At 37.5% G+C, this 24694-nt stretch overlaps 1 protein-coding gene across 21 annotated transcripts in view; it reads right to left on the bottom strand.

The window, feature by feature from the left end:
• The window catches only part of EML1 (EMAP like 1), a 122647-nt gene that overhangs the window by 43747 nt on the left and 54206 nt on the right, over window positions 1–24694 (bottom strand). For all 21 annotated transcript variants that reach the window (XM_023927591.2, XM_023927592.2, XM_023927594.2 and 18 more), the window contains 2 exons: window positions 8410–8592; window positions 3013–3145 (listed from right to left, as the gene is read on the bottom strand). In XM_023927591.2, the coding sequence (XP_023783359.1) occupies window positions 3013–3145; window positions 8410–8592 (316 nt within the window). The remainder of the gene's footprint in view (window positions 1–3012; window positions 3146–8409; window positions 8593–24694) is intronic.

The raw sequence follows: 24694 nt of genomic DNA, 5'->3' as shown, positions 1-24694 counted from the left end.
GCTAAGTATAGGAGAAGAGAGGAATCAGAAAATATTTCATTGTAAGCCCTCTTTTCATAAGACAATAAAACATTTGGGAAGGACTCCATCCAGCTGCACTTTCTCTTGGATATATGGTCACAGGTAGTGAAAAAATGGAAGATGCTATTTTTTACTATTGGAATCCTAGCAGATATGTGTCAGTCTCAACAGGAGATCAAAAGTTTAGAAGATGACTCAGCAAAAAATATTTTTTCCCTGTGGTTTTTAGCTTTCATTTTTCAAACTCTACCTTTTCAATTGTGCACCTGTGTTGAACAGAAAAAATATTAAAAGCATTCACGTAAAAATTAAGTTTAAAAACATCCAAAACCACTTAATACTATTTACAGCTGCTGTGTCACATGACATATTTTGGACTAAAGAATACATACACTACAAATTAGACACAGTTCTGGAAGCAGTTCATAAGAAAAGAACACTGCTTAGCAGAAATCAGAAGAAAAAAAAATAGCTTGAAATTTCCCACCATCTGTAAACTGTGCAACACTGAGAGAAGCTTCTAGCACAAATAAGCAAGTCCTTCCCCTTGCAAAAGGAAGATGCTTGATTTTGCTGATGTATTTCCATTACTGTTTGATGCATAAACACATGCAGTTCCTGAAGGTAAAAGGGTCCGGTATAAATACAAAGTGTGATTGAATTCACCTTAAGGATGCATAATGATTTATTCTACTTGACAGTATACAAGAAAGATATTTGGGGCACTTACTGTATCATCTTTGAATACTGAATGTGTGGAACACCATTAACTATAAAACCCTGAAATCCAACCAGTTATTTCAAGGTTCACTATTAAATGATTACAGAATAATTTACCAAAAAATGTTTTGTACAGTGATAAATCAGTGAGGTTCTTACCAGTCCACTCTATTCCTCTTGAAGTACATTTATAGGCAAAGCATAGAAATATGCTTTAATTCAGATTAATAAAGGTAACAATAAGAACATTTTCACATTAAAGACACCAATACAGAATTTTAGAGCATTTGAAGGGAAAAATAATTCTACAGCACCTGAATTTACAACTGCTTTTTTCAGGCCATAAAGCAATCCCGCCCTCCTAAGCACTCTTAATAAGTGCTCACCTATTCCAGCAAAACTCTCCATATATATTTTTTCTGTTCCAAAACTGAATACACATTTTCATGTTGCATACTTAAAGCACCTTCGGCCTAGCTGCTTCAGCAATGAGAAGGGACAAAGCATAATAAAAGGACACTGAATACTTGCCCTGTGGAAGAATTTCTCACACAGGAATCAAGACAGTCTAAAAATACTCTCTAATGATGCTCTCCAAGGACTTTCCCACTGGCATGCTGGGTATCCAGGCTTCACATGGGTCAGGTGGAAGGGATACAGGGTGCCACTTATCTACAGGGATCCTAAGCTGGGATAATGCCTACAGGCTGCTGGCAATACCAGATGGAATACCTGAACTACATAAAGGCCTCCAAGAATAGAGAAAGCATGAGTATGATTCTGACCTGCATTTCATCCACCCTACTCTGGGGCACAAAGTCCTGTGCTGAACCTTAGAGCATACAGACTTGGGAATCACACCCTCTGTACACAGGTGAAGCCTCCCAATGTCTATGCTCTCATATGATTTACAACTACTAGCTGAAACTTAATTAGGATGAATGAAATTATGATAATTATTAAGAAAAAATAATTTGTGAAGAACAAAGGCGTTAAAATTCAGCATGTACTAAATAGTACTTTTTTTTAAACACTAATACATTTACTTTTTAAAAGGAAAGTTCTTTCACCCATTTTCAAACTTCTGATAACACAAATCTAAAGAATGGAACAGTTTGGACAGTATTTGCTGCCCTTCTCTTCTGTTAAGGGCTGATTCAGACCAGACTATCAAAGGCTACAGCAAGCTCCAGCTCATAAGAGCTCACAGGAGTTCATTTTTATGACACAAATAAATACGGTATTTTCCAGTTTTAATTGTGCATAGTGTAACTGCTCTCTACAATAACAGAACCTGGAGCTTCTTGAAAATCAGTCCCCTTCAACACGGTGACAAAAACATGGCATGTCCTTAACCAGCATCGCCCCTTTGAAAAAAAATTCTCTTTACAAGAGAGACCTCAGATCTTAGTGGGTTAATGCTCTCATCTCTACAACTTACACTCCCTCAGAGCTGACAGCATCATCACAACAAAAAGATGAGGAGACACACAAAAGAAATGTACAAAAAAAACCAAACCCAACCCAAACCCCAAACTATTATCTTTTATACATGTACCACACCACAGATTAGCACCACAATAACTGCCATATATAACTTGAAGTTCCTTCACCCAATCCATTCCATTCCTTATAACCCAGATGTATAAAACATTTAGTCTATCTAAAAACAGCTACACACAAAGCAAATTGGGACAGAGCAGTAATTTTTATAAGGGCTTAATACATGCGAATGGTAAGATATCTAAAGATGGATGTTTTCATTTGCATAAATATGTGCTAGGCGTAGAATTTTCCTCCTCCCTGAGATACTGCTAACCCTGTGCATGCAGTTTATATGATAATTTTGTTAGTGAGAGAAAACCACCAAAGATAACATACTGATTTGCAATGATAACACAGTTTCTCTGCAGATGATATGTTTTCTACTAGCCACTCAGAGAATTCTTGCACTTTTCACATCATGTTGGGCAATAGCACAGTAGAAATGCTTTATTCTCTCTACACTAAATTCTTAAAAGCAAGAAATGAACACAAACCAGTAAGACCAAGCATTGTGCATTCTTTCAGTACTCATGGTAATAACTTTAATTGTAATTAGAACGAAGAAATTTAAAGCCTCTTAGAATGAAATCCATCTCCTTTTCTTTCCGAACTAAATATTTAGACTGCTGCTTTGCAAGTAAGAAAAACTACATATCTAGAAGGTTAAAAGAGGAGCTATACCATGTTTTCAATTCCATGGTTATAAGGTTTCCCATAGATGCCTACCTTTTTGCTGCTGGTGATACAGTCTCCTTTCTGTTTCCTGATGGAGAAGGTAAAGAGCCACTTGGTTTCTTTGGTAATACAGTTCCATTGTTAACTGTAGTCCTTAAAGGCAGGGTTTGTACCAGTGGTCTTGCTGTAAAACAAGTGTAAGATGAAATCATGACCTCCATTTACTTTTTTGTATTTTTTCCTCAGCAAATAACACTAGAATATTTTAAATTTTCCATGTAGTGTGCCATTTTTCAGTCACTATGGTCAAATTCAGCACAGATGAGGGTTTTAACATTGAGGAATTTAAACTAATAATAATTATTATTATTATTATTAATAATAATAATAGTAATGATAATCATCCTATCAAGTAAAAACTCTGTCCTAGATCAGGGAGCTTAGTGGTAAGAGCTAAAACAGTTGTCCTCAAAACCAATCCTACTCTATCAAAAGAGTGTCAGTCTCTTGCCCACCTGGATAGCATTCAGAGGAGTGCTAGAAATGAAGACAAATTGTGATTCCAGACACTCCTGCTCTTCAGCCCTCAGTCTTCTTGAAGGTTTTCCACAAGCAAATTAAATATTAAGAAATTTCTACTCCCTGCAAAAGGTCTTTTTTTCAAAGAATGTGAGCTTTATGTTTGACAGAAAGGATTTGTACCCTTTATTCAGAAAAAGCTACTGAAATCAGCAGAAGAGTGAAGTTAATATGCTGGCATTATCTACCTACATTCTTCTGATCAATTGCTGGCTCAAAAAAGGATCTACATATCATAGCTGTAATTAAAATTAGAATAACAGAAAAGTCCCATTCAAGTAGTTAGAAGTTAGTTGTAAAAACAGTGTTTAAAACCGCAAGCAATGAGTACCAACACAAAAACTACAGTAGATCATAGCATCGAAACACAGACACAAACATGACTAGTGCTTTCTCTACAGCAGGGAAAAAAGCTTGAATCACTTGAAATCTGACTTTGTACTACACGCCATTGTAGAGATGCCAAAAGCCTCATGGTTCAGAGAAAACACCACCTGAGAGAAGTCAGCAGTCACAAGTCACTTTAGGAACATAAAATTTCATTAAACTTGGAGAGGATGGCAGGGAGAATACCTATGAATTGTTCTTCAAAAAAGTCTGCCAAGGATAAAAGATCTAAAAGGCTAAACTGAAACAGTACCAATTGTATACAATTATAGGTCATATGTCATGTAACAACATCTTATTGTAGCACTGACAGCAAGCATTTATTGACTTGTTCACCCTAAGTTTTCATATACTGAACAAAAAGACATGAAAAACTGTGCCTTCAGAAGATTGTCAGTAAATATGGTCTACTAGAGAATGCAACTTGCAAGACAAACTTTGTCTTGAAACTTAGAATACACATTACTTGTTATGTACTTGTCATTTATTTGTTCAGAGGAAATTTAGAAAACAACCTATAAGGGAAATACTGAAGGAATGAGGCTTATTTAGCTTAGAAGAGTGAAGCATGACTGGAAAGAAAGTCAGCAAGGGAGATAAAACAAGAAAGTTTTCTCTGTGCTCACTGAGGGTGCCTTCTAGCCCTGACTTCCATGCTCTGACTAATAATGCTGTCTTTAGAGCTTATACAAAACATCTGAAGTTTACTTGGCTTCCCCAGCCTCTATTTGTTTTTTTATTAATGAATTCAGATATCATAATTATATTTACTTCTCCTTTATTCATTTTTCTGTATATTAAATTATGTTTACAGTTTTGTGCTGGAAGCTCTGCTGCTTGTTTCCTAATTGCTGCCCTGTTGTAATTAATCTATATATAAAAAACTGATTGTGTTGCATTCTACAGAATCACAGGTAACTACACAGTTGAGAAGCTGTGGACCTGTCTCCTGGCATGCTTTCTGTAGCTCATAAAACTTTAATGAGCTCTGAGAAGACAAATTAGAACAGCAATTGGAACTAAAAAAATAAATTATTAAAGTATTCCCTTATTTGTAGTTATTTAAAAAGTATGCCTCTTAAAGAGTAGCTGGAGTGAACTAGCTGGAGTTTGTTTACTCTTCTATCCTTATGAAATTGAAACTAGCAGCAGCCAGGAATAAACTCTGCAACTTTTAACAGAAGTTTTGCTTCAGATCCAGCACCAACACACAACCCACACTTCTGGAAATAGAGATTTAAATGGTCAGCTAGTGTGGAAAGCAACACCATTAAACACCATTAAACACCATTAAACTCTTGCAAAACACACAGAAAAACTGTGCATTATTCAATAAGTCCACTGTTTATTTGGGAGCTATTTAGTTTTACTTACAACAGCTGGTTCACACCAGTGGTAACTGGCATCACAGTCACACAACCCCAAACGTGTCATTGCTGTTAAAAGTCAGTAACACACTGCTATTACTGCTTTGTCAGTAAGGTTTATTTTGGAAGTGCTGGTGCTTCAAGGTCTTACCTGTGGTAGCAGGACTGACAAGTTTATCAGCCTCAGCAGCAGCTTTTTTAATCACACTCTGATCTATGGATTAATAGGGCTGTTAAGTTTACAAACAAACCAATAATTGCAAAAGGAAAGAACAACAAACACAAGTAAAACAAAGGCAGGAAGCCATACTGAAACTCCACCAAGTAGTAGAATTAAAAAAGGAAAATTAAAAAAACCCCAAACAACTAAGCAAAAACTCAAAACACCATTAGGGAAGGAGCTCCACAAATGGACAAGATAAGCCGCTCCCTTTCCATGATGTATGCTGCTTTTAAGCTGCTTAGCTCAAGTTTAGAACAAGAACACAAAGACTGAAAACAAGCTCAAGATTTTTCCATTATCGATTTAAAGTCTGAAACTTGAAATCTTTAAATTAATTTTAAATCTCAAGTACTCAGAAAATGAAGTCGTTTGTCCCATGAAAATTCTTGTTCCAGATTTTATACAGTTGTGGGGGGATCCTGTTTTTCCAAAGGCACAGACCTCCCCCAACACACACACACACTTAATCCCGACCTACTTCATCTATAGATCAAATGATAACAGCAGTATATAATATGCTTCAAGCCCCAGTTTGTATGGACACAATTTCTGTGACATTCTGTGGGATCAAATTCCACTTTTTAAAATTCCAAATGTGGAATTAGTCATTAAACAATTTAGGAAAAATAAACAGGTTCAGTCCATGCAGCCTAAGGGGTAAAGCACGAGAAGCCACCACTCCAGCTCCTCTCATGGCTAAAAAGGCCCCTCTCCTAAGAGTCTCCATCAGGAGCCTCTAAAATGCTGTTCCAAACTAAAATTAGTCTTATGCTAAGTTATTGCATATAATTTGTCATAAAGTAGTTGTGCCTACTAAGGAATAATAGGCCATCATGTGAAATATATCATATTTTACAAAACAGCTGGAAAGAAACAAGTGATGAGAATACATCAGATTCTCTTTCATGTTCATAATTCATGTTTAGTAAGGTTGACCTTATTAAATGATACAGCTGATGTACAGCAAACTGAAAGTTCTTTACGTAAACAGTCACAGTACCGATCTTCTCCAGAAATTCAGTGGGTTTTGTTGGCAAATACCAGGACCCATTCTGGTAATTTGCAATGGAAAAGCAATTGACATTCATAGTCCTCTATATGCATTGTTACAGTAAAACTTCTTACCCTGTAATTTCACACACACGAGAACCAGGCATGCCACATACACATTAAAAAAAAAACCCTCCAAACCACACACACACAAATCCCACAAACAAGCAAAGAAAACAACCCCGACAAAACCAGCCACAAAAGACAGGGGGATAGGCTTACAGCAGCTTTTCTTCAATGTACATTGAACTATGGCTCTAATGGTCTGCCATGACCAAGAAAACCTCTCCTGATTTAGAGTTCAACTCTGCTTACAGAATCCATGAAAATCTGGTTTGTATTTTGCTAAGTGAAGCCAGCGGGGAAGAAGAACAGATTTGGTTACAACTCAGTAATAATTACTAGATTTTATTTCCTCCATGCATCAGATAATATCTATTTTACAGCCAACGTGAAGCCTCTTAATCCCTTGTAAAACCAGATTTGTTGGAACATTTTATCACAGTAGAGCCTATCTTTAGTAACATTTAACTTATCTGATATTTAATTTTTTTTTCTCAATAAAACAAAGACAAAATAAGGAGATTACAGCAGAAAGGGAAGAGAACATGAAGACAAGACTGCAGATTCTTAGTGTCTATTCCATCTGACAGCTAGCATGAGACACAACCAACTCATTATTTGGCTCTGTAATTCTGTCTCTTTCAGCTTTCTTCATCTCCCAGCACAAAACTTTGTAACAAATGTGACATCTCAGTTCAGCAAATTAAGTAATTCCTACCTCATCTGTTAAATCAATGACTAGGAGTAAGTATTTGTTGTGGGGTCACAAATATAAAGGAAGTCCTAACTTTAAAATTTGAAATTCATAAATACATAAGATAGTTCTTATGCAAAGTAAGGTTTTAATTAATATTAATGCATATCAGGACCCCAAAAGAAACAACTTCTTAAAACAGACAACAGAGAGCCTGTGAAGTCAGTACTTTTTCCACATCTAGGTTGCTACCACTCTTATTCCTAAAACCACCCTAAAATACCTTGAGTATTTCTCTAAGCTGCACATATGCAGCCTCACATGCTACAGCAAATCACATGGGTTGGGTTCAAATAAACCTTTACTCCTGTGAAGTGCTGGATGTTCAGGTCCAGCTTCTCTGGAAAAACCCATTTCTGCAGAGCAGGAGCCATAAGAGAGCACACTGTGGCAAGTGGGCATAGCACAGAATTCTGCCAAGCAGTGACATCTGTCACACCTTGCTGGCTGTGGCTCTGCTGCTCTGGAAGATAGCCAGGCAGCAACCACAGCTCTGCCTTTCTTTTGTAGATGAGCACCTAATGTTGTACCATCTTATTCATGTCAACTCTGTGCTAACTTAGACCTCTGTCTTATGTCTGTATGATCCATAGATACTTAAAACTCTGAATTAAATTTGAATTACATTTTACCTAAGTTTAATTCATTTTTAAGGATAAAAAAAAAAACCCAGCCTATTAGGAGTTTCTCCCACAGAAGACAATGCCTTCCCTAAAGAGTTTATAAAATATCTTGATCAGAAGTAAGGAAGCTGTAGCAATGGTTAAATGTAGATTGTGGATTAAGCATTAAGAAAACGCAAATGCTTTGCTGGTTCATGTAAATTGTAGAAGGTTCACAGATTTAACTATATGGATTTCTATCTGTTTTCTATCTATTTTTAACAGGTTGAATTTCAAATGTATTTTATTTAGTTTGATTTGTTGATTTTGAATATTTCAAGATCTAATGAATAATCTATTTTAATACATATGAACAAGTCATTGTGCTGCGCTATCTATTTTACATCTATCTGAAATGCAAACCTTTGGTAGGTCCTTTCTTGTTCTGCATGGCCTGCTGCTCCTCTGTAATATTCAAGCGTCGGACCACATCAGCAAGGGCAGATTTGAGCAGCTGGATGTCATCTTCCTGCATCTGGACACGCTGCTCCAGAGAGGCAATGCGATCTGTAACCTCCATACTGCTTGCAGCAGAGGCACTGTCATCTAAACAAAACAGCAGAAAAAAAATGCATTATCAATAATGGATAGCCACCCAGAAGTACCTTATGCAATTGGCATAAATTAAAAACAAAGCTTTTCTCAGACCTGATGACTTCTTGAGGAAGAAAGTTTTTAAGTGACCAAGAGGAAGAGATGGAATTTAAAAATAAGTAAATAAAAGATACATACTTAAGTAAGATGTGATGATGAGGTTGGCTTCAGGGCCAGTTGTTAATTGGGTTCCACTGCCAATTATCTGCATGTCAGAACTGCAGTGATCAATCATCACCCTTCACTGTTCTGCTCAAGACAACATTCTGACACTGCTGAGCATTCAGGTAGAGAGCTACATTTTCTGATATGTTCACACTCTTCCAGATTTTTGTGTCTCACATAGGTCATAGAGATAAATTATAAATACATAGGTAACAGATAGGCTTACACTTTTTCAAGCTACCATTCACAGACTGAAGAACAGACACTGACCTAATCTGCTAACCCCTAGTTTATACCAGCAACTCTGAGAACATTCCCTCTGACTGAAATAAACCCCAAATAAATTCAGAATTACTCAGTAACTATACTCTAAACCTGCAAATTATTAAAAGGGTCATTACTTTGAATACAGTTCACCCATTATTTGGAAGTAACCCATAGAAGCTTCAAGACTGAAATTCCATGATGAGGACTACATATTCTGTCCACTCAAAACTAGTGATAAGAATATTTTTCCTAAATGAGCACTTTTATTCCTATCATATAGAAACACTGTCTCTTATTACAGTGTTAACTTAAGAGAAATAAGAGTAAAGCAACACAAAAAACATCAAAGTCAGTATCAAACAGGGAAATAATGTGCAGTTTTTAAAGTGAATTGCAAAGTTTTATTTAACTAGGCATCGAAATCTGAAAAAAAAGTTAGGTACTAACTTATTAGATGATCTTAAGTAATGTTAGTGAAGGATCATAGCTTTCAATTAATGTCTTAATAAGCTGTGCTGTAGCAAAAATGGATATTTATGCTATCTGGAAGCATAATTAACTTCTCTCTCTTCCCAATGCAAGTCTGCAGCCTGTATTTTTTCTATTTGTGAAGAAGGTGGTATTTGTTTTCATTTCTTGTGTTCTTAATTCTCCTCCATTCCAAACCAGTTTTCCACTTCTTTTGTAAAAGGGCATATACAAAAGTTAAATGGTTTGTGTATAATAATAATAACTCCTATTGAATTTTATAACAAAGTTAAGTGATAAAAAAAAGAAAACAACTGTTTCTGAATACATCTAAAAGCACATCCAAAAATGTTAATGCATACAAACTTTTAATCATAAGGGTCTAGGAAAAAATGGCATTTAATTTTTTTTTTTTTTAATTTTTTTTTTACAAATCTATTAATCTCCAAACCACTCCAATACAGACTGGTTTTGAAATCTGTTCATCAAGTCAGTTTTGTCTTCACAGCCTCATCCCTCACAACCCCAATACCTATTGTGGTTATCAAAAGCTGAATAAGAAACAGCTCGGAAATTATGTAACAATATTGACAGTCCTTAAATAGCTACAGGCTATTATAGTTTAAAATGCTTGTTAATTCTGATACAGGATTTTTTTTTCCACAATATCAGCATTAGGATATTATTAGGCTGAATGTAGTAGTACAGTAAGTATCTGGTTCTGAATGAACTAAATCATTAGTTCCTGAAAAATGTTAAAAAACTTTCCCATGACAAAGCTTTCCAAACTTTGGCCTAATCAAACTTCTGCTCAACACAGAACTCTGTCCTGTAGCTATTACAGGTAATTAGTCCCCAAACTCAGATTAGCAGCTATGCTGGCAGCAGTAAGAGCTGCCTGCAGAACTTAACCTTTCCTCTACAAACAAAAGCCCCACGCTGTTCTAATGACTTTACACTTTAACTCAGCTGGAAATAACATGGATTAGCATACTGGACAATAGGCAACCAAATCAAAAGCTTGATTTAACCAATACAAGCCAAATTCAAACTTCAGCCATTCTGCCAAATTCAATATCATCAGGAATAGTTTTCCTCTGAATTCAGTCAGTGAGAAACAGCCAAATCCCAAAAGCAGGGCACTAAAGGAAACCCAGGGGAAAATCAGTTGGTGTTGAAATGATCTACCCTTGCTACAAAAGAAAACATCCTCATTGAAGTATCCATTTCACTAATTTTTAAGTGTGTAGAAACAGTAATTTTGCCCAGACATTAATCTTCAAGTGGTAAATCATTGGCACCGGTTTATTTACAGTCCTATAAGAAATCACTCCCACTAATAATTAATAAGATGCACAGATCTCTCCCTTCTTCCCTCTCCCCTCTGTGTGCCCCTGTGACTCTTCCCCTCACACCCTCACTGACCAACAGGCCCCAGAAAACCCTTTCTTGGACACAACATTTGTACCTTCCACTATCATCATTCTTGTAGGGTTCTGATAACATAACCCTCATTCTTTCTGTAACCTACAGCTTGCTTGGTTTTTATGGTGATTACCTCACTGGGTGCAGTTCCCTTCCAAGAATGCAGAAAAAAAATAAAATTTTGACAGCTTTCAGTAAGACTGCAGCTGGAGACAAGATTGCTTACAATCTAGTACCACTACACTTTACCTCCTCTTTGCATTCATGTACAAGCTAGAAAAGAGGCACAGAATACAATAAAACTACATTTTGTGAAGAATCTGAAGTTCAATTATAAAATAAGCATAACCTGTTTGTTATGCAAGTTGAGGATGGAATGTTTTTGCCATTGAGATCATTACATCCCGGTATGTTGAGCAATAAAATTGCATCTTCAACACAGCCAAAGAAGCAAAATAGTGTGGTATCAGAAGAGGAAAAAAACAATGCTATAAATTAACAATACAACAGAAATATCACTGCAGATGTCATCTGTTTTGGCCACACAAGCAAGAGTGGTATTGTTAGCCTAATTTGTGACCTACCTCGGCAGTGTACCACTCATCCTCACAGCAAAGGACATTTGGAAGGAATATTTTAGCACACATTTGTAATGAAATTTGGAAAGGCATATGCAGGAGACTGCAAATCCAGACAAATTGCCTCCAAGTGTTAGATCTCCTTATCAGTCACTACCACTCCTTGCCCATGGATGGACACAACAGACATCACAGCATCTACATGGGTAGCATCATTAGGACAGGAGAATCAATCACTACCTTTATTCATCAATGGGAAGAAAAATGACTTTACAGTGAAATTTATGCAACATGTTTTTAGAAACCTGAAGTGAGTCACTTTCTACAATGTTCATTTCTTTTCACCCATTTTAAGGCAAGTCTAAATCATTGTCACAAACATGTAAATCATAGAATGGTTTTGATTGGAAAGGGCCTTAAAGATTCCTGCCCACCTGCAATGGGCTGGGAGTTAACCTACAGCTCATGAGATAAATGCCACCTACAATGTCCAAAACTAGATAAAACAAGGAGGTATCAATTCAGATACCTGATTTTTCATTGCAATATGTATTTGTGGTAAAACTTGGAAAAGAGTTTTTCATTTCTGCCTTGCTGAGATTCTACAAGTTTCAAAAGCAGCAAAAAAGGAGAACGTACTATATGCCTCTCTAAATTGTCCAACCAGCTAATCCATGATCTCATAGATTGGAAAGATTTCTCATGGCAAACTAAAAGACAATACTGAGTCAGATGATTAATCTGCTTCCAGAGTGTATTCCAGTTTTACAGCAATTTATTACTTGAGCTTAGCCAAATGTGAAGAAACAGCTGAAGCAAAGCCAACAACAGGACATGTATGCTGTTTACAAGCGTGATTTCAATACTATTTCATCGTATGTAGGCTAAAGCTGAATTACATACTTACACCATTAGTTAGAAAGAAGTCTATTAGATGCATAATGTTTTCTATAGATTTTTACCTTCTAAAAAACCTAAATCTTAACTGTATGTTAATGTGTATGAGATAATTAAAATAAGACTTGCCATTCTCCCCTCAAGAAAAACTACTGTATTAAACATATTCCACCTTTGACAGACATTAATTTTGAGACTATCTTGTCCAGTTCAGACCACAGCAGTTGACCATGCAGTGGATGTATTAGGTACTGATTCTCAAAAAACTGGCAAACAATTCTGAGTTTATTCAATCTACATGGTCTCTTTGGAGCACCAATTAACAGGATAAAACTGTACATGAAGTACTTCCAAAACTTATTTCAACTGTGGTCGCTAGACACTGTTTTCATAATGCATTTTAAAAGTAGCATCTCAAAGTCTTTGCAGAGTTGTCCTTGTGTTTAGGCACTCTGCAGGACATCAGGAAAGAAAATGCAAGCCTTCTGAGGACAGCAAGTTCCAGCAGTGGTTTTTGACAAAAACTAAAGATAATCCACATGAAGGAAAGCATGGCAAGGGACGGCACTGGAAAGGCAGCACCACCTGCACACAGAGCAGCTCTTCTTCTAGCATAAAGACATAGATTGTGTCAGCAAGCCTGAATTGAGCTCAGCTGATAGGAAGATTTTCCATCACTAAGAGATTTCATTAAGTGTATCACGTTCTGCACTTCTTCTGAAATCAGTTGGTACAAGTATCTACATTCCTTGGAAATAGCTATGAACTTCAGGGCTGCTACTCCAGCTTTATGAAACTGCACATGGACAGAAAGGAATTCTCCACCCTCAGCATGCAGCTAACTCTATGGCAGAACACAACAGCTGCTGAGAAAGCCTCGCCATCAAAGGAAAGTTAAAAGCAGTATTTATGAAAAAATAGGCAAACAAAAAAACCCACAATCCTGCAGATTAGGAGATCCATAGCCTGAATTTGACCCAGTATACTAGCAGTAATTAAGAACACTGAAGATCCTACATTTCCAGAAACATCTTTCCACCCACCCATAAAGGCCCATGGTTTTTGCACTTTTTGCAAAGCTGTAAGATGTGGCACACGTCACTCATTTGGCAAGTTCCTCTTCTTCTGCCCACATCATCACCGAGATTTCATGCAAGTAACTGAGCTACTTCAACTACTTCCTTCAAGCATCCTGGGAGAACACTACCATTAAATTTCAAATAACATCTCTTCTTCACCTCTTTTGATACCATACGTTTAGCTTGAAACTCTCAGAGAACAGAAAAACATCCCTCTGTGGCAGGCATCTCCTACACCTTCCAAATCCTCCCCTCCCTTTTTGGTTCATTTCATGCATCTTTGAGTCTGGGCCGCAGAAGTCAGGCAGACAAGTTTTTCTGAACTGACAGCAAGAGAGAAAAAAACACCTGGGAAGAGAGAGAATCATCCAACTTCTCTCAGAATGAACACAAATGATTCATTGTAGCACAGAAGCAGGGGAATGAAACCACAACACTGTTGCCAGGCTTTGAAGCAAGATTGGAAAGTACCAAGTATTCTCCTTGTATCAATTTCTGTGGCAGAATGTCAGCGGTCATTCGGCGAGCAGAGTCTCTGTGCAAGGGAACAATGGGAAAATAAAACAGCGGGTTTAGCTTCCTTTGACAACGCCACGCCAAGCTCCTTTGTTTAAAAGATTAGTGTTGACAATATTTTACAGACTAAGTATCGTTCCTCTGCTCACTTTTCTAATGCAAAACACTGTACCATACCTGAAACCCAGCAGCAGCCCTCCAGTCTTGTCTCCTGGGGACAATGACAACACATATGGGCAACAGCTTATCATGAAGTCTGGTACATACTGGACTGGTCTGCCAGATTAGAGCTTTCCACTGTGAGAAGCAAGTGGATTTAAAGCCCCAAATAATGTTATCCTGTTTAATCTTGTTATTTTGTGTGGTTAGGAGAAAAAAAACAGGCAGAATCTTTTAGCTAGAGGTAAAACCATAAACATTGTTGCTTTACATGAAGTGTTGGAAATCAAAACTTGTTGCCAGCTGAATGCCTAAGCCTCTGTGTTTTGCTATAAATGTATATATAATGGGATAAAAGTGCAAGTATCATATATACATTTTGAGATGGAAAGTTTTGATTATGAGGAACAAGAAATCATATCTAATATTTAAACTCAACAACTACAGAAACAATGCTATGCCTATGTATAAGCTTATGTATGTATACACACATACCATTTTTGAACAGGTAGGACAACTTTTCAGCTTGTTCTGTATTCTAATGCATGTTCTTAAGAGTGATTAGCAATGCAAGGAGATGCCCTAGTTGGGTACAATCAGGTACATCTTACATTAAGTAATCTGAACAGCCCAGATTAGTTTTTCCATGTCCTCACAAGGTATGTATATGTAGGAGGAAATGGGAAGAAAACTCTATCCCACACACCTGCCCAATGCCCTACTCTGAATGTACTGGCAACCACAGTAGCAGTGAAGTAAAGCATCATCTTGTGAGAACAGATCATTTCTAAACCATTCTATTAAAAAATAATAATACAAATATTTTTACTCAACTAATATGGAGTACAGATGGTTATGAAGAGATGAACAGTATTTTCCCTCCTCTAATATAGCTAGCTATTGCAACCCAGTATTTATTAAATCTTATTACTGTATTTCCCAACATTCACTAAGGGATGACTTGTCCTTTTACAGTTTTGCCACTAGAAACTTAAACACAGAAAATATAATTTCCAAAAATCAGAGGCAGAATTTGAAAGGATAAATCCATAATAGCAATCATCACTCAGAGCCTCACAGCTGGGATCACTGCATTCATTAACAAAATGGGAAAGAAGAAAATGATCCTAACAGGATATTCTCAGAAAGTTCCTCGTGGATAATTAGTTAGGAATCACTGCAGCAAAATTATAAGCAGTGCCCTTGACCTGCCTGTAGCTGTCAAGCTATAGCCAGCAGCTTACTATTTTTTCCCAAGCAGATGGTAAATGAGCTTCTACTTGGAAATCAACCAGTTAAAAATCATCTTCCCCAATAGTGCTTAAGAAGATGGAAGAAATTTTTGACATATCAATAAATTAGAGGAATTTTACCCAGAAGAGGTCTATCAACGTAAGTGCTTTAATATTTCAGTGCTACTGTGCTGGCTCTGTTGAACACAGCAGTCAATAGAAAATGTTTTAGCCAGTTATGATTCCTTCACATTCTGCTGGGATCAGCCCATACCATTGGAAAAAAACCCCAAATCCCAGCATTGCAAACAGAAACCAGAAGAGTAAAGATAATATTCCATAGCATAATATTAATGCAAGGATAGTACTTAGAAAAGGAAGTGACTCCACAGCACCTGCCTGGAGTTAAGAAGCTGAAGACGCAGCCTAAGAACTTGCTAATAAAGGAACAAGTAGGGTAATTAAGGTATCAGGGCAGAATATCTGGGATGTGTTTTACCATCTTATTTCCCAGTGATGTGCTGAGATTGTACCTGTATCACACCCTTAAAACAAGAGAAGAAAAATAGCTTGTGGATCATGGGAGAACATCTCCAATTACTCTCCATCTCCATGTCACAGCTACGGCTCAATGTCCAAGTTATCAACAAGAACTAGAAGGAAAGAATGCAAATTCATCATATGATGTAAGCTAAAAAGCCTTCAGCTTTTATTTAGCACTACTAGACAAAAAGAACCAATTCAGAAGAGATTTGTTCCTCCTAAATATACTTTAAACCACATGCAAATAAACACCACACATGAGTTCACAAAAAATGTTCTCCTAGAAACTTGATAGTGTTTAGTTTAATACCTTTTCACTCCCATAGAAAACTGGATGTCTCCATTTGATTCTTCAACTATGCCATATGCATAAAAGCAGAAAGATTTACTTTCACTTGCAGGCAGCAGAGATTCAAAAGGCAAGAAAACTGATTTCAAACACCTTTTAAAAGTTGCCACTGTTGTCCTGTGGTAATGCATTACAAGGTAATTTGATTTTTTTTTGTAGTTTGTTGCATATTTAAGTTATTTTACAAAAGAAAAGTTGATTCACACTATCAAGAAATCCTAAGATATCAGTAGCTCATCCACAGTTAAATGCAGCCTGAGTGTTACATTAGAGACAGGACCATTTAAACACTTGAGAAATTACTTAGGTGAGCATACATTTTGTCATTTTCCTAGTTTACATATTCAATATTAAAATGGCAACTGATCCTCAAATTTACTTGGACCACTAACTTTTTACTTATTTTTTTGTAGTTTATAGTTTAATGAAAATTCAATGTAATCATATATATATATATCTTTTTTAAAAGAAATTGAAAATACTATTTAACTTCAGAAATACATAAGCAATTAAACACTTTTCCATTTAATTACAAATTTACTAAACTGAGACTAAATCAATAGTAAGTAATCCATAGTTATCAATTTGAAATAGTTTATGTTTTGCCTTATTTCATAAGTATATCCTCTGAGAAATAAGAATTGGAAATTCTCAGCCTCTGATCAATAGCATTTATTTGTAAAATAAATACCACTCCCAAACCTTCTACATTTACATTTCTAAAAGGCTTATCAGCTTTATTAATTGTTTTCTGTAGACTCAAACTAAGGAACACAATACAAAGAGAATAAAACATTCCTCCTGCACCTGCAGAAGGGGCCACTGATGTCTGGGTACTTGCTCTCAGCTAATGGCTTTACTTTCAGCAGTGGTCTGACTTTTCTTTAGAACTCTGTACCTTGTGAATATTTTAGTTTCTGAAATTAATGCAGTCTCAGGCTTCATTATAGGTTGTCACAAAGACAAATCACAATCTAAATATTTAAAGGAAAAATTATTTCAAATTTAGAAAACTATTATAACTCTTCTTTTAAAACCTGTCTTGTTCAGTACTGTCTCTCACAGGAATATAGATTTTTTTTCTAGAATGGGCAGTTAAACTAGTGCATGTGAGAAGTACTTGAATTAACTAGTGATAGCCTTGATTGGATGGCAGAGGTAAAAAAGCATCCAGGATGCCCATAACAGGCTGGATTTTTTCCCACACTGTCCATCTTCATCTTCAGTTAGGATTAAGTCTTCCCTTTATTTAATTCTGACAAATAGAATACAATATAATTATATAATTATTAGTAATATACTTTCTTACTGTAAAATTGTCCCATTACATATTCCCACTCTCCAGCAATAAAATCTTTGCTGACATCAATGCAGAAAGAACAAACTGCCCTTGCCAAGGACTCAAACCCAGCCAGAGACACCACATTTGATCCTGGTATTAACCAGGAAGAGGACAGCTTTAAGGCTATTTAGGAGAAGGAAGAAAAAAAATCCCTTTATTTGCTGTCCTTAAATAAAAAATGAATTCAGGTTTATTTCAGGAAACAGAGAAGCACATACAATCTGAAAAATTATTTGGTTAAAAATGTGACTCCTCTAATCAAAGACAATTTTAATTCTTTTTATTTTTAATTGGGTTCCCTAGCATGAGATCATATTCTTATTTCACCACAGTAGGGTGCACAGTGTTGTCACAAATTTTACCCAGCTGTGCTGCCATATCCAGCACACTGTGCAAACGTGGTCCTGCTGCCCTGGGAGAACGAGCGAGTTGTATTCCAATGCTTGCTCCATCCTCCGCCGTACCTGGCAATGCTATGACTTGCACACTGCCTATTTTTAAAAGAAACTCAGGCTTTCATGGAGGAGGAGACAGACATAAACTATTTCATATTTTTCACATTGGGTGAAAAAAGTTTACAAATACACTTTGATAAATGAATGCAATATTGTCTGTCCCCAGGGCTACGGAGAGCCCTCAGTAAGAGCGACAGAGTCAGCAGATGTCTGGTCCACCCTTGGCTGGGAACAAGCCCCAGGCCAAGGTCCAAGCAGAGCCTGGCTCATGACTGTTCCTCTCCTTCAAGGACTTTGTGGGACTGATTTCCTTCTGGCGGCAGTCAGTACTTCTCCTGTATGAGTTTTCACCCGAGAGATTAGATGGGCGAAGGCTGTGCAGAGCAAATCCTTTTCCAAAAGCCATCTCCTAATAGCACCGTGCTGAAGGAGTAGTGTGAACAAACCCTGCAGAAAGCCTGGCTGATAAGGCTCTTGTAGCCCTGTGATTACTGAGAATCTGAGCTTCAACCTTCATGATAAGGTGGAGCCTATCAGCAAAGACAAACCTTTAAGGCTAACACAGCCATTCAGCTTTAGGGCAAGTGCTCTCTTATGTTTTCTTAGCTCTGGATGGGGGTGGAACTCACGTAAGTCAGACTTCTGAATGCAAGTGTACAGACACAAGTTAGGTCAAGAACAGCCACTTGAACAAAGTGAATTTAGTATTTTAAAGGCATTGTTTAACAATACAATCTTTACTAACAATTCAAGAAGGAACATTTTTTAAAGCAGTCCTGCACATAGATTAGGGGTCTACAAATATGTAAAGATTATTGCAGTGATAAGATTTGCCCAAAACAGCAATCAAGTACAGTAAACTTCCTCAACACAGCACAAAACAGTGATTTCCATGGACAGTAAAGTGAGTACCACATTGAACTTGAAAATCACTAGATTTACAAGATATGGGAAAAAAGTTGAAATTGGTTGGAAAACATTTCTCCCAACTCGAGAGATACTTCAGAAAACAATATCTGCTCACAGCACATCAATTTTTTAAGTCAGCCATGGCAAACAGGAGATGCCTTTTTCAAAATATCCTTCCTGCAGAGATAGTCAAGATTAAAGCCTAGTACAGCACAGCTTTATCACAAAAGTACTTGGTTACATAAAAGCCACAAACTTAATACACAAGCTGATGGTAAAATACACAGATCAGATGGTCACATTTCAAATATTTACCATGAGCATTTAGGAAATCCCCCAGAAGCCAGGCTCTTTCCATGGCAGAGAAGTCCAGACCCCAGAGCTACAGCTTCCCTGAGCCAGGACCCAATTCCTGACCCCCAAGCTGATTCTTCAGCAAAAGCAAGCATTCAGTATTTGCAAAGCCAAAAGTTGAAAAGAAAGGAAAAATGATCCAGTTGATCAGGAATCCTGTTACACTTAAGCCAACAAGCAACTGCTGTAGCAGTGAGTGCCACTAAACCAAAGGGGTCACACAGTCGAGCAAATCTATTCACACCTGTCCGTCTCTTCCTTTTAGATGGAAACAAGAGAGCTTCGTAGGCTCACTATCAAGAAAAAAAACAAACAAAAAACCAAAACAAAACCCAAAGCAAAGAAACAAACAACTTGCTCCTCAAAACAATCTCACAAGGTTAAACCCAATCCCAAATAGTTAACTGAAAACTACATTTTGAACAGTTATTCACAGAGTGCAATAGTCTCTGCTTCCCTAATCATTAAAAGAAAAATATTTTTTCCTACTGTATTGCAAAGTAGTTCAATACCATAATAGCTCCCCTTGCATGAAAAAGAGGCTTTTGAACTGGACATCAAATTCACTGGTTTCATATTTACTGCATTTCAAAATTACATGAAATATGATTATTGGATTTATCTGATTCCAAGGAAGTCTGTCATCTGAAATGAATGAGACCTAATTTCTACAAAAATTATAGGGAATGATTAAGTAATTAAAAAATCTCATAACACATGAATAAAACAGTTTTGTTTTAAGCTTCATTATTCAGCCTTACTTCCCAGACCTTAAAAAGACAAGCTTAATAACTTTTTTAATTTTTTCAGAGATGCTAGAGCTTTCTCCCTGTTTGCCCCATCATCCACAAAACAACCAATGGCAGTGAGAGTGCATTAGCATCCATAGATCTGTACCAGACGATTAAAAAACACCCATTTTGTTTCATGGACAAGTGCTTACAGCAGAAAAAAGGCAAGCATCAAGAATTTTCAAAGCATTTCCTCACAAATTCTGCAAGAGACTACCCTCTCATGGTGCAGGTTTGGGAGTGTTCTTCTCTTCAACCTGCTCAGTGGCTAGTGAGGCACCAGAACAGAGTGCCCAGAGAAGCTCCAGATACCCCATTTTCAGAAATGTTCAAGGTCAAGGGCAGGACTTTGAGAAACCTGATCTAATGAAAGGTGTCCCCTGTCTCCATCACCAGTAAAATCTACCCAGCCCTACCCCTGCAGCCCTCAGTCAGGGGTGTTCTGTAGGGCTAAAGACCACACAGGCATGGAAAAACTAGAGGACATTCAGTTCTGCTGCTGAGACCTGTACACAAAGCCTGATCAACATCAGTGCTGTGAGAGATTACAGCACACTCAGCAGAAACATCTGCTATTTTGGCAGCTCCCATCTGATTTCTGAAGGACTTGGAGCCTAGCAAACAGAACAGATCAACAGTGCAGTGGGAAAAGGGTCCCCCCAACAGTGCTGAGTCCTCCAGAACTCAGCCTGACCTTCTCTCAGGAAATCAAAAATGGTACTAAAAATTTGCAAAGAAAATAATATCTAAAAACTGCCAGCACAGACCAGGCCCTCACAACAACTGCCGCTTGACTGCCCACAGACAAATCCTTGCAATACAGGCAGCTGTTGCTGCTCCCACCTTCATGGAAGAGATTTTCCCATCAAGTCAGTACACACAGGGATACCTTCACATCCGAGCTGCATTCAGGAGTCGTGGTCCCAGGGCACAGGGCGAGTGACTGACACCAGCAGGACTGGGGAGCTGGCAGCACTGCCAGGATGGAAGCTCAGGGGGCTTCAGCAGGTGGGAGTGGGTCTCTGTTGGGGGAAAGAGCTGGGATCCGGTGTGCAGGTGGAAAGTATGGAGTCAGGCTCCCAGATAGCACAGCACTCAGGACATGGACAAAATCCAATGCAAGCAGCCAGAAGCATGGCAACAGGAGAGGGGCAGTTGCCACTGCCTGAACCCAATTCTGCTGCCACCACTACATTTGGGTAGCTGACAATACCCGGCCAAATTAAGCTGAAGATCCCCAGATCCCACAGGAACACTAAATGCCGTGCAGTCTTCTGCCTTATGTGTATCTTCCCATAATTCATTTTCCTGTGGACTAATCATAACATTCATACACTATAGGTGGGTCAAGGCCCTGCTTCATCTTCACTCTCTCTTCCTATTCTTCCTTCTCCTTCTCAATGCAAATTACAAAAATCACCCTCTTCTTTAGCTGTTTTCCTGTATCCTCAACAGGTCATAAAGGCAGTAAGGGTAATGTTCAGAACATACAATGCAAGAAAAAGCTTATTATTCCTGAAAGTTAATTTGAAAGTGAATAACTAAGACACTGGGTAAGCCAATGCACACAGTTCTAAGATTATACCCATAATATGCTGTATTAAGAACTTCTTACTGAGGCAAAGGAGTTATTCAGAAAAAGAAATGAGTGCCAGTAGCTTTCACCAGCTCCCCTTGATTTATTTCAAACTGATACAATTTTCACTTTAAAACCTCTGCTTTACACAACTGTTCAGAAGGCTTCGTCTTCAGTGCAACATTGCTTAAAGAAAAATGGATACGAACCTGCATATCATTCATATCTAATGCATTGCCAACCCACACCTTCTTTTTACTATCTAATTATCATGTGCAATCCTGTCAAAAGTGTCAAAAGCTTTTTTTTTTTAAGCTGCTACTTTAATAATCTGAAAGATGTCAACACTTCAACAACACTCATTTGTTTCCCAAGGTTTGTGCCTCCAAAAGGTCAGAAGAATTCCCTGGACCTCGCTGCACTCTGCACCAGTCACCTTGGGAAGAGCCTTGAGGGACTGAGCTTTTTTGACTGCTTCCCATTTCTGCTCCCACAGTTGTTGAAGTGGGAATTCTGCTCATACAGATTGCACAATATGATAACTGACATTTAGTATGCAGTGCTCAACCACAGCTTGCTAAAGGACAGGTAACAAGGGCTCGTAAGAGCAACAACTCAATTTTTCCCAGTCATAACTGGAAAAAAAGAGGAAAGATTTCACAACTGTGCAAGTTCCTGACTTGTCAGCAGAGTAACAGAATTGCTGTTTGCAGCACAAAATGACTTTAAATTTTTATATAGGTCTACCTATATACGCAGCAGAACAAAAGGTACTCCAATAAACGGCATGTAAAGCCAGATAATTTACACTTCTTAAGATGAATCAAGTTTCTACAAAAAACCGTACTAATATATTTACAGTAAAGATAAAGCTTCCACAGTGAACAGTCTTTGCAGCATAGAACACAGCTTGGTAAACTGAGCAATGGCTGCATGATACTAATTGTTTTAAAATTACTTTATGTATTTTAGCCACTACTAAATCTAGTAAACCTAGTTAATACAAACCAGTGTAGTGCCAGAAGTGCTCTATGCCAGAAACAGCTGGAAACACCCAAACAGACTTTTACCATGTCATAATCAAGATGTTTGAAATAGCTTTTTTTTCCTCCCTGATGTATTGTCCTACTTCTGATTCTGTACAACAAGACACTTGTTTTAAGGGAGCCAGGGTGGATAAAGTTAGGAATATCCAGGAAAAGGTGGCTAGTATCAATTTTGTTCTTGGGGGAAGTACACAAGCAGTGCTGAGATAGAGCCTTGCTCAGAAAGGTGAAGGTAAGGTGCTTGCTGTTTGGGATACAGACTGCCAATGACTTGGCAATTCTTTGCTCACTGAACATGGGATTGGTAGGTACTATGTAGAACCACAATTACAAAGAAAGAAAAACTTCTGCTGGAGCTTTTGCCCCACCCAAACATCTTTCTTTGCCTTTTCTGATATTTGTCAGTACTCCATTGGGCAACATGTAAGAAAACTGGGCTGCAACATCTCCTTCTTGAATCTCTTGTTCCACTTCTTAAATGGATTAACCAGTTCCTAATGCCAGATACAAAAACACTGACAAAATGCATGTGGCTTTCCACACCACTGATTTTAGCAATTGTTCTAAATTAAAACCAAACCACAAAAGAGACAGTCTTAGCAATTCTGTAATTTTAGGGTCTTTACTAAAAATTAGCTGTCTCACTGCTGTTAAAATATCTGCATGATGGAAAGAAAGAAAATGACAAAACTTTATTATCCTTCTCCTTGCCTCCAGAGAGGCTTCAGCCAGGCAACAGCTACTTCAAAGCTTCACATCACACATGCCTAGAGACTTAAACCAAGAGAAGCAACTGCCAAATTCAGGAGGCAGTAAAAGGCTTAGATTTAGAAGGCTCCCTGAGGCTAAACATTTTTTTTTAAATTAAAAACTCAAATATAAAAACTAGAAAGGAGGAAAAGCCCTGAAGTTACCCCCTCCTGGAACAATATGCACACAAATCTCTCATAAACTTCTGAGTCACAAGTACCAAGGTTAATAACCCAGCATCAACCAAATGGTTTCTGGGCTTCACAAAATCCTACAGAGCCTTGCAGGAATCATTGGAGCTGCTTTAGGCTTAGTTAATCTTCATGGAAACAATGAAAAGTGAACAATCAGGACACAATTGCTCTCTCTCAAGTGCAAAGTTTCTAAAGGCCTACCTATATGGGACCACTGAAGATTATTACTAGCTTCTGCAAGAGTATTTGTGTTTAAATTCCTCAATGAACAGAGATCTTGTGGATCTTCCTCTTCTCCTTGCAATGAGAATCTGCTGTAATCAAAAGAATGCCCAGACTTGGTTCTGAGAACAGAGCAGCAGCATCACACTGATGACATTTGTTACTGATCAATTCTGATTTTAGGGCATACCTTTTCCTGAAAAGTTGTGGAACAATCTGATGAACATGCCCCTGTATGTTCCCAGCTGAAGTAATATAACAAAGAAGAGATCATTGTTCTTTTGATAGAAATTTTACTTCTATCTCAAAATTATAAAGGAAAAATCTAAGAAATACAAAGTTACAAATTTCCAAAGTACCAGAAAAAAGGTAGGTGATATTCAATTACTAATTAAAGCTTCAGTTTAAAAAAATACAGTACACCTGTGTGCCTGGGGCTAACTATGATTTTTTTTAAATTGACTGTGATGTCATATTCTGAAAAGCACATAAAAAAGATTACAAAAAACATTGAGATTCATAGTTTCCAGGGAGGGGAAAAAAACAACAAAACACACACAGATACACATGAAAAGCAACCACAAAAACTAAATATTCACCAAAGAAAGACAGGAATCTCAATGGTAAAAAAATTATGTTAGTTCACTCCTCTTAGAATGGGTAGGTGGACTGGAAATTAAATTTATGATGCATAGAATCATAAGAGATTTTCCACCTCTATGAACCTTAATTCAATT

Source organism: Cyanistes caeruleus, chromosome 6, assembly GCF_971803275.1.
Source record: "Cyanistes caeruleus chromosome 6, bCyaCae1.hap1.1, whole genome shotgun sequence".
Taxonomy (NCBI): Eukaryota; Metazoa; Chordata; class Aves; order Passeriformes; family Paridae; genus Cyanistes; species Cyanistes caeruleus.
Note: the sequence above shows the minus strand (reverse complement) of the source record. Positions and strands in the feature narration are given on the sequence as shown.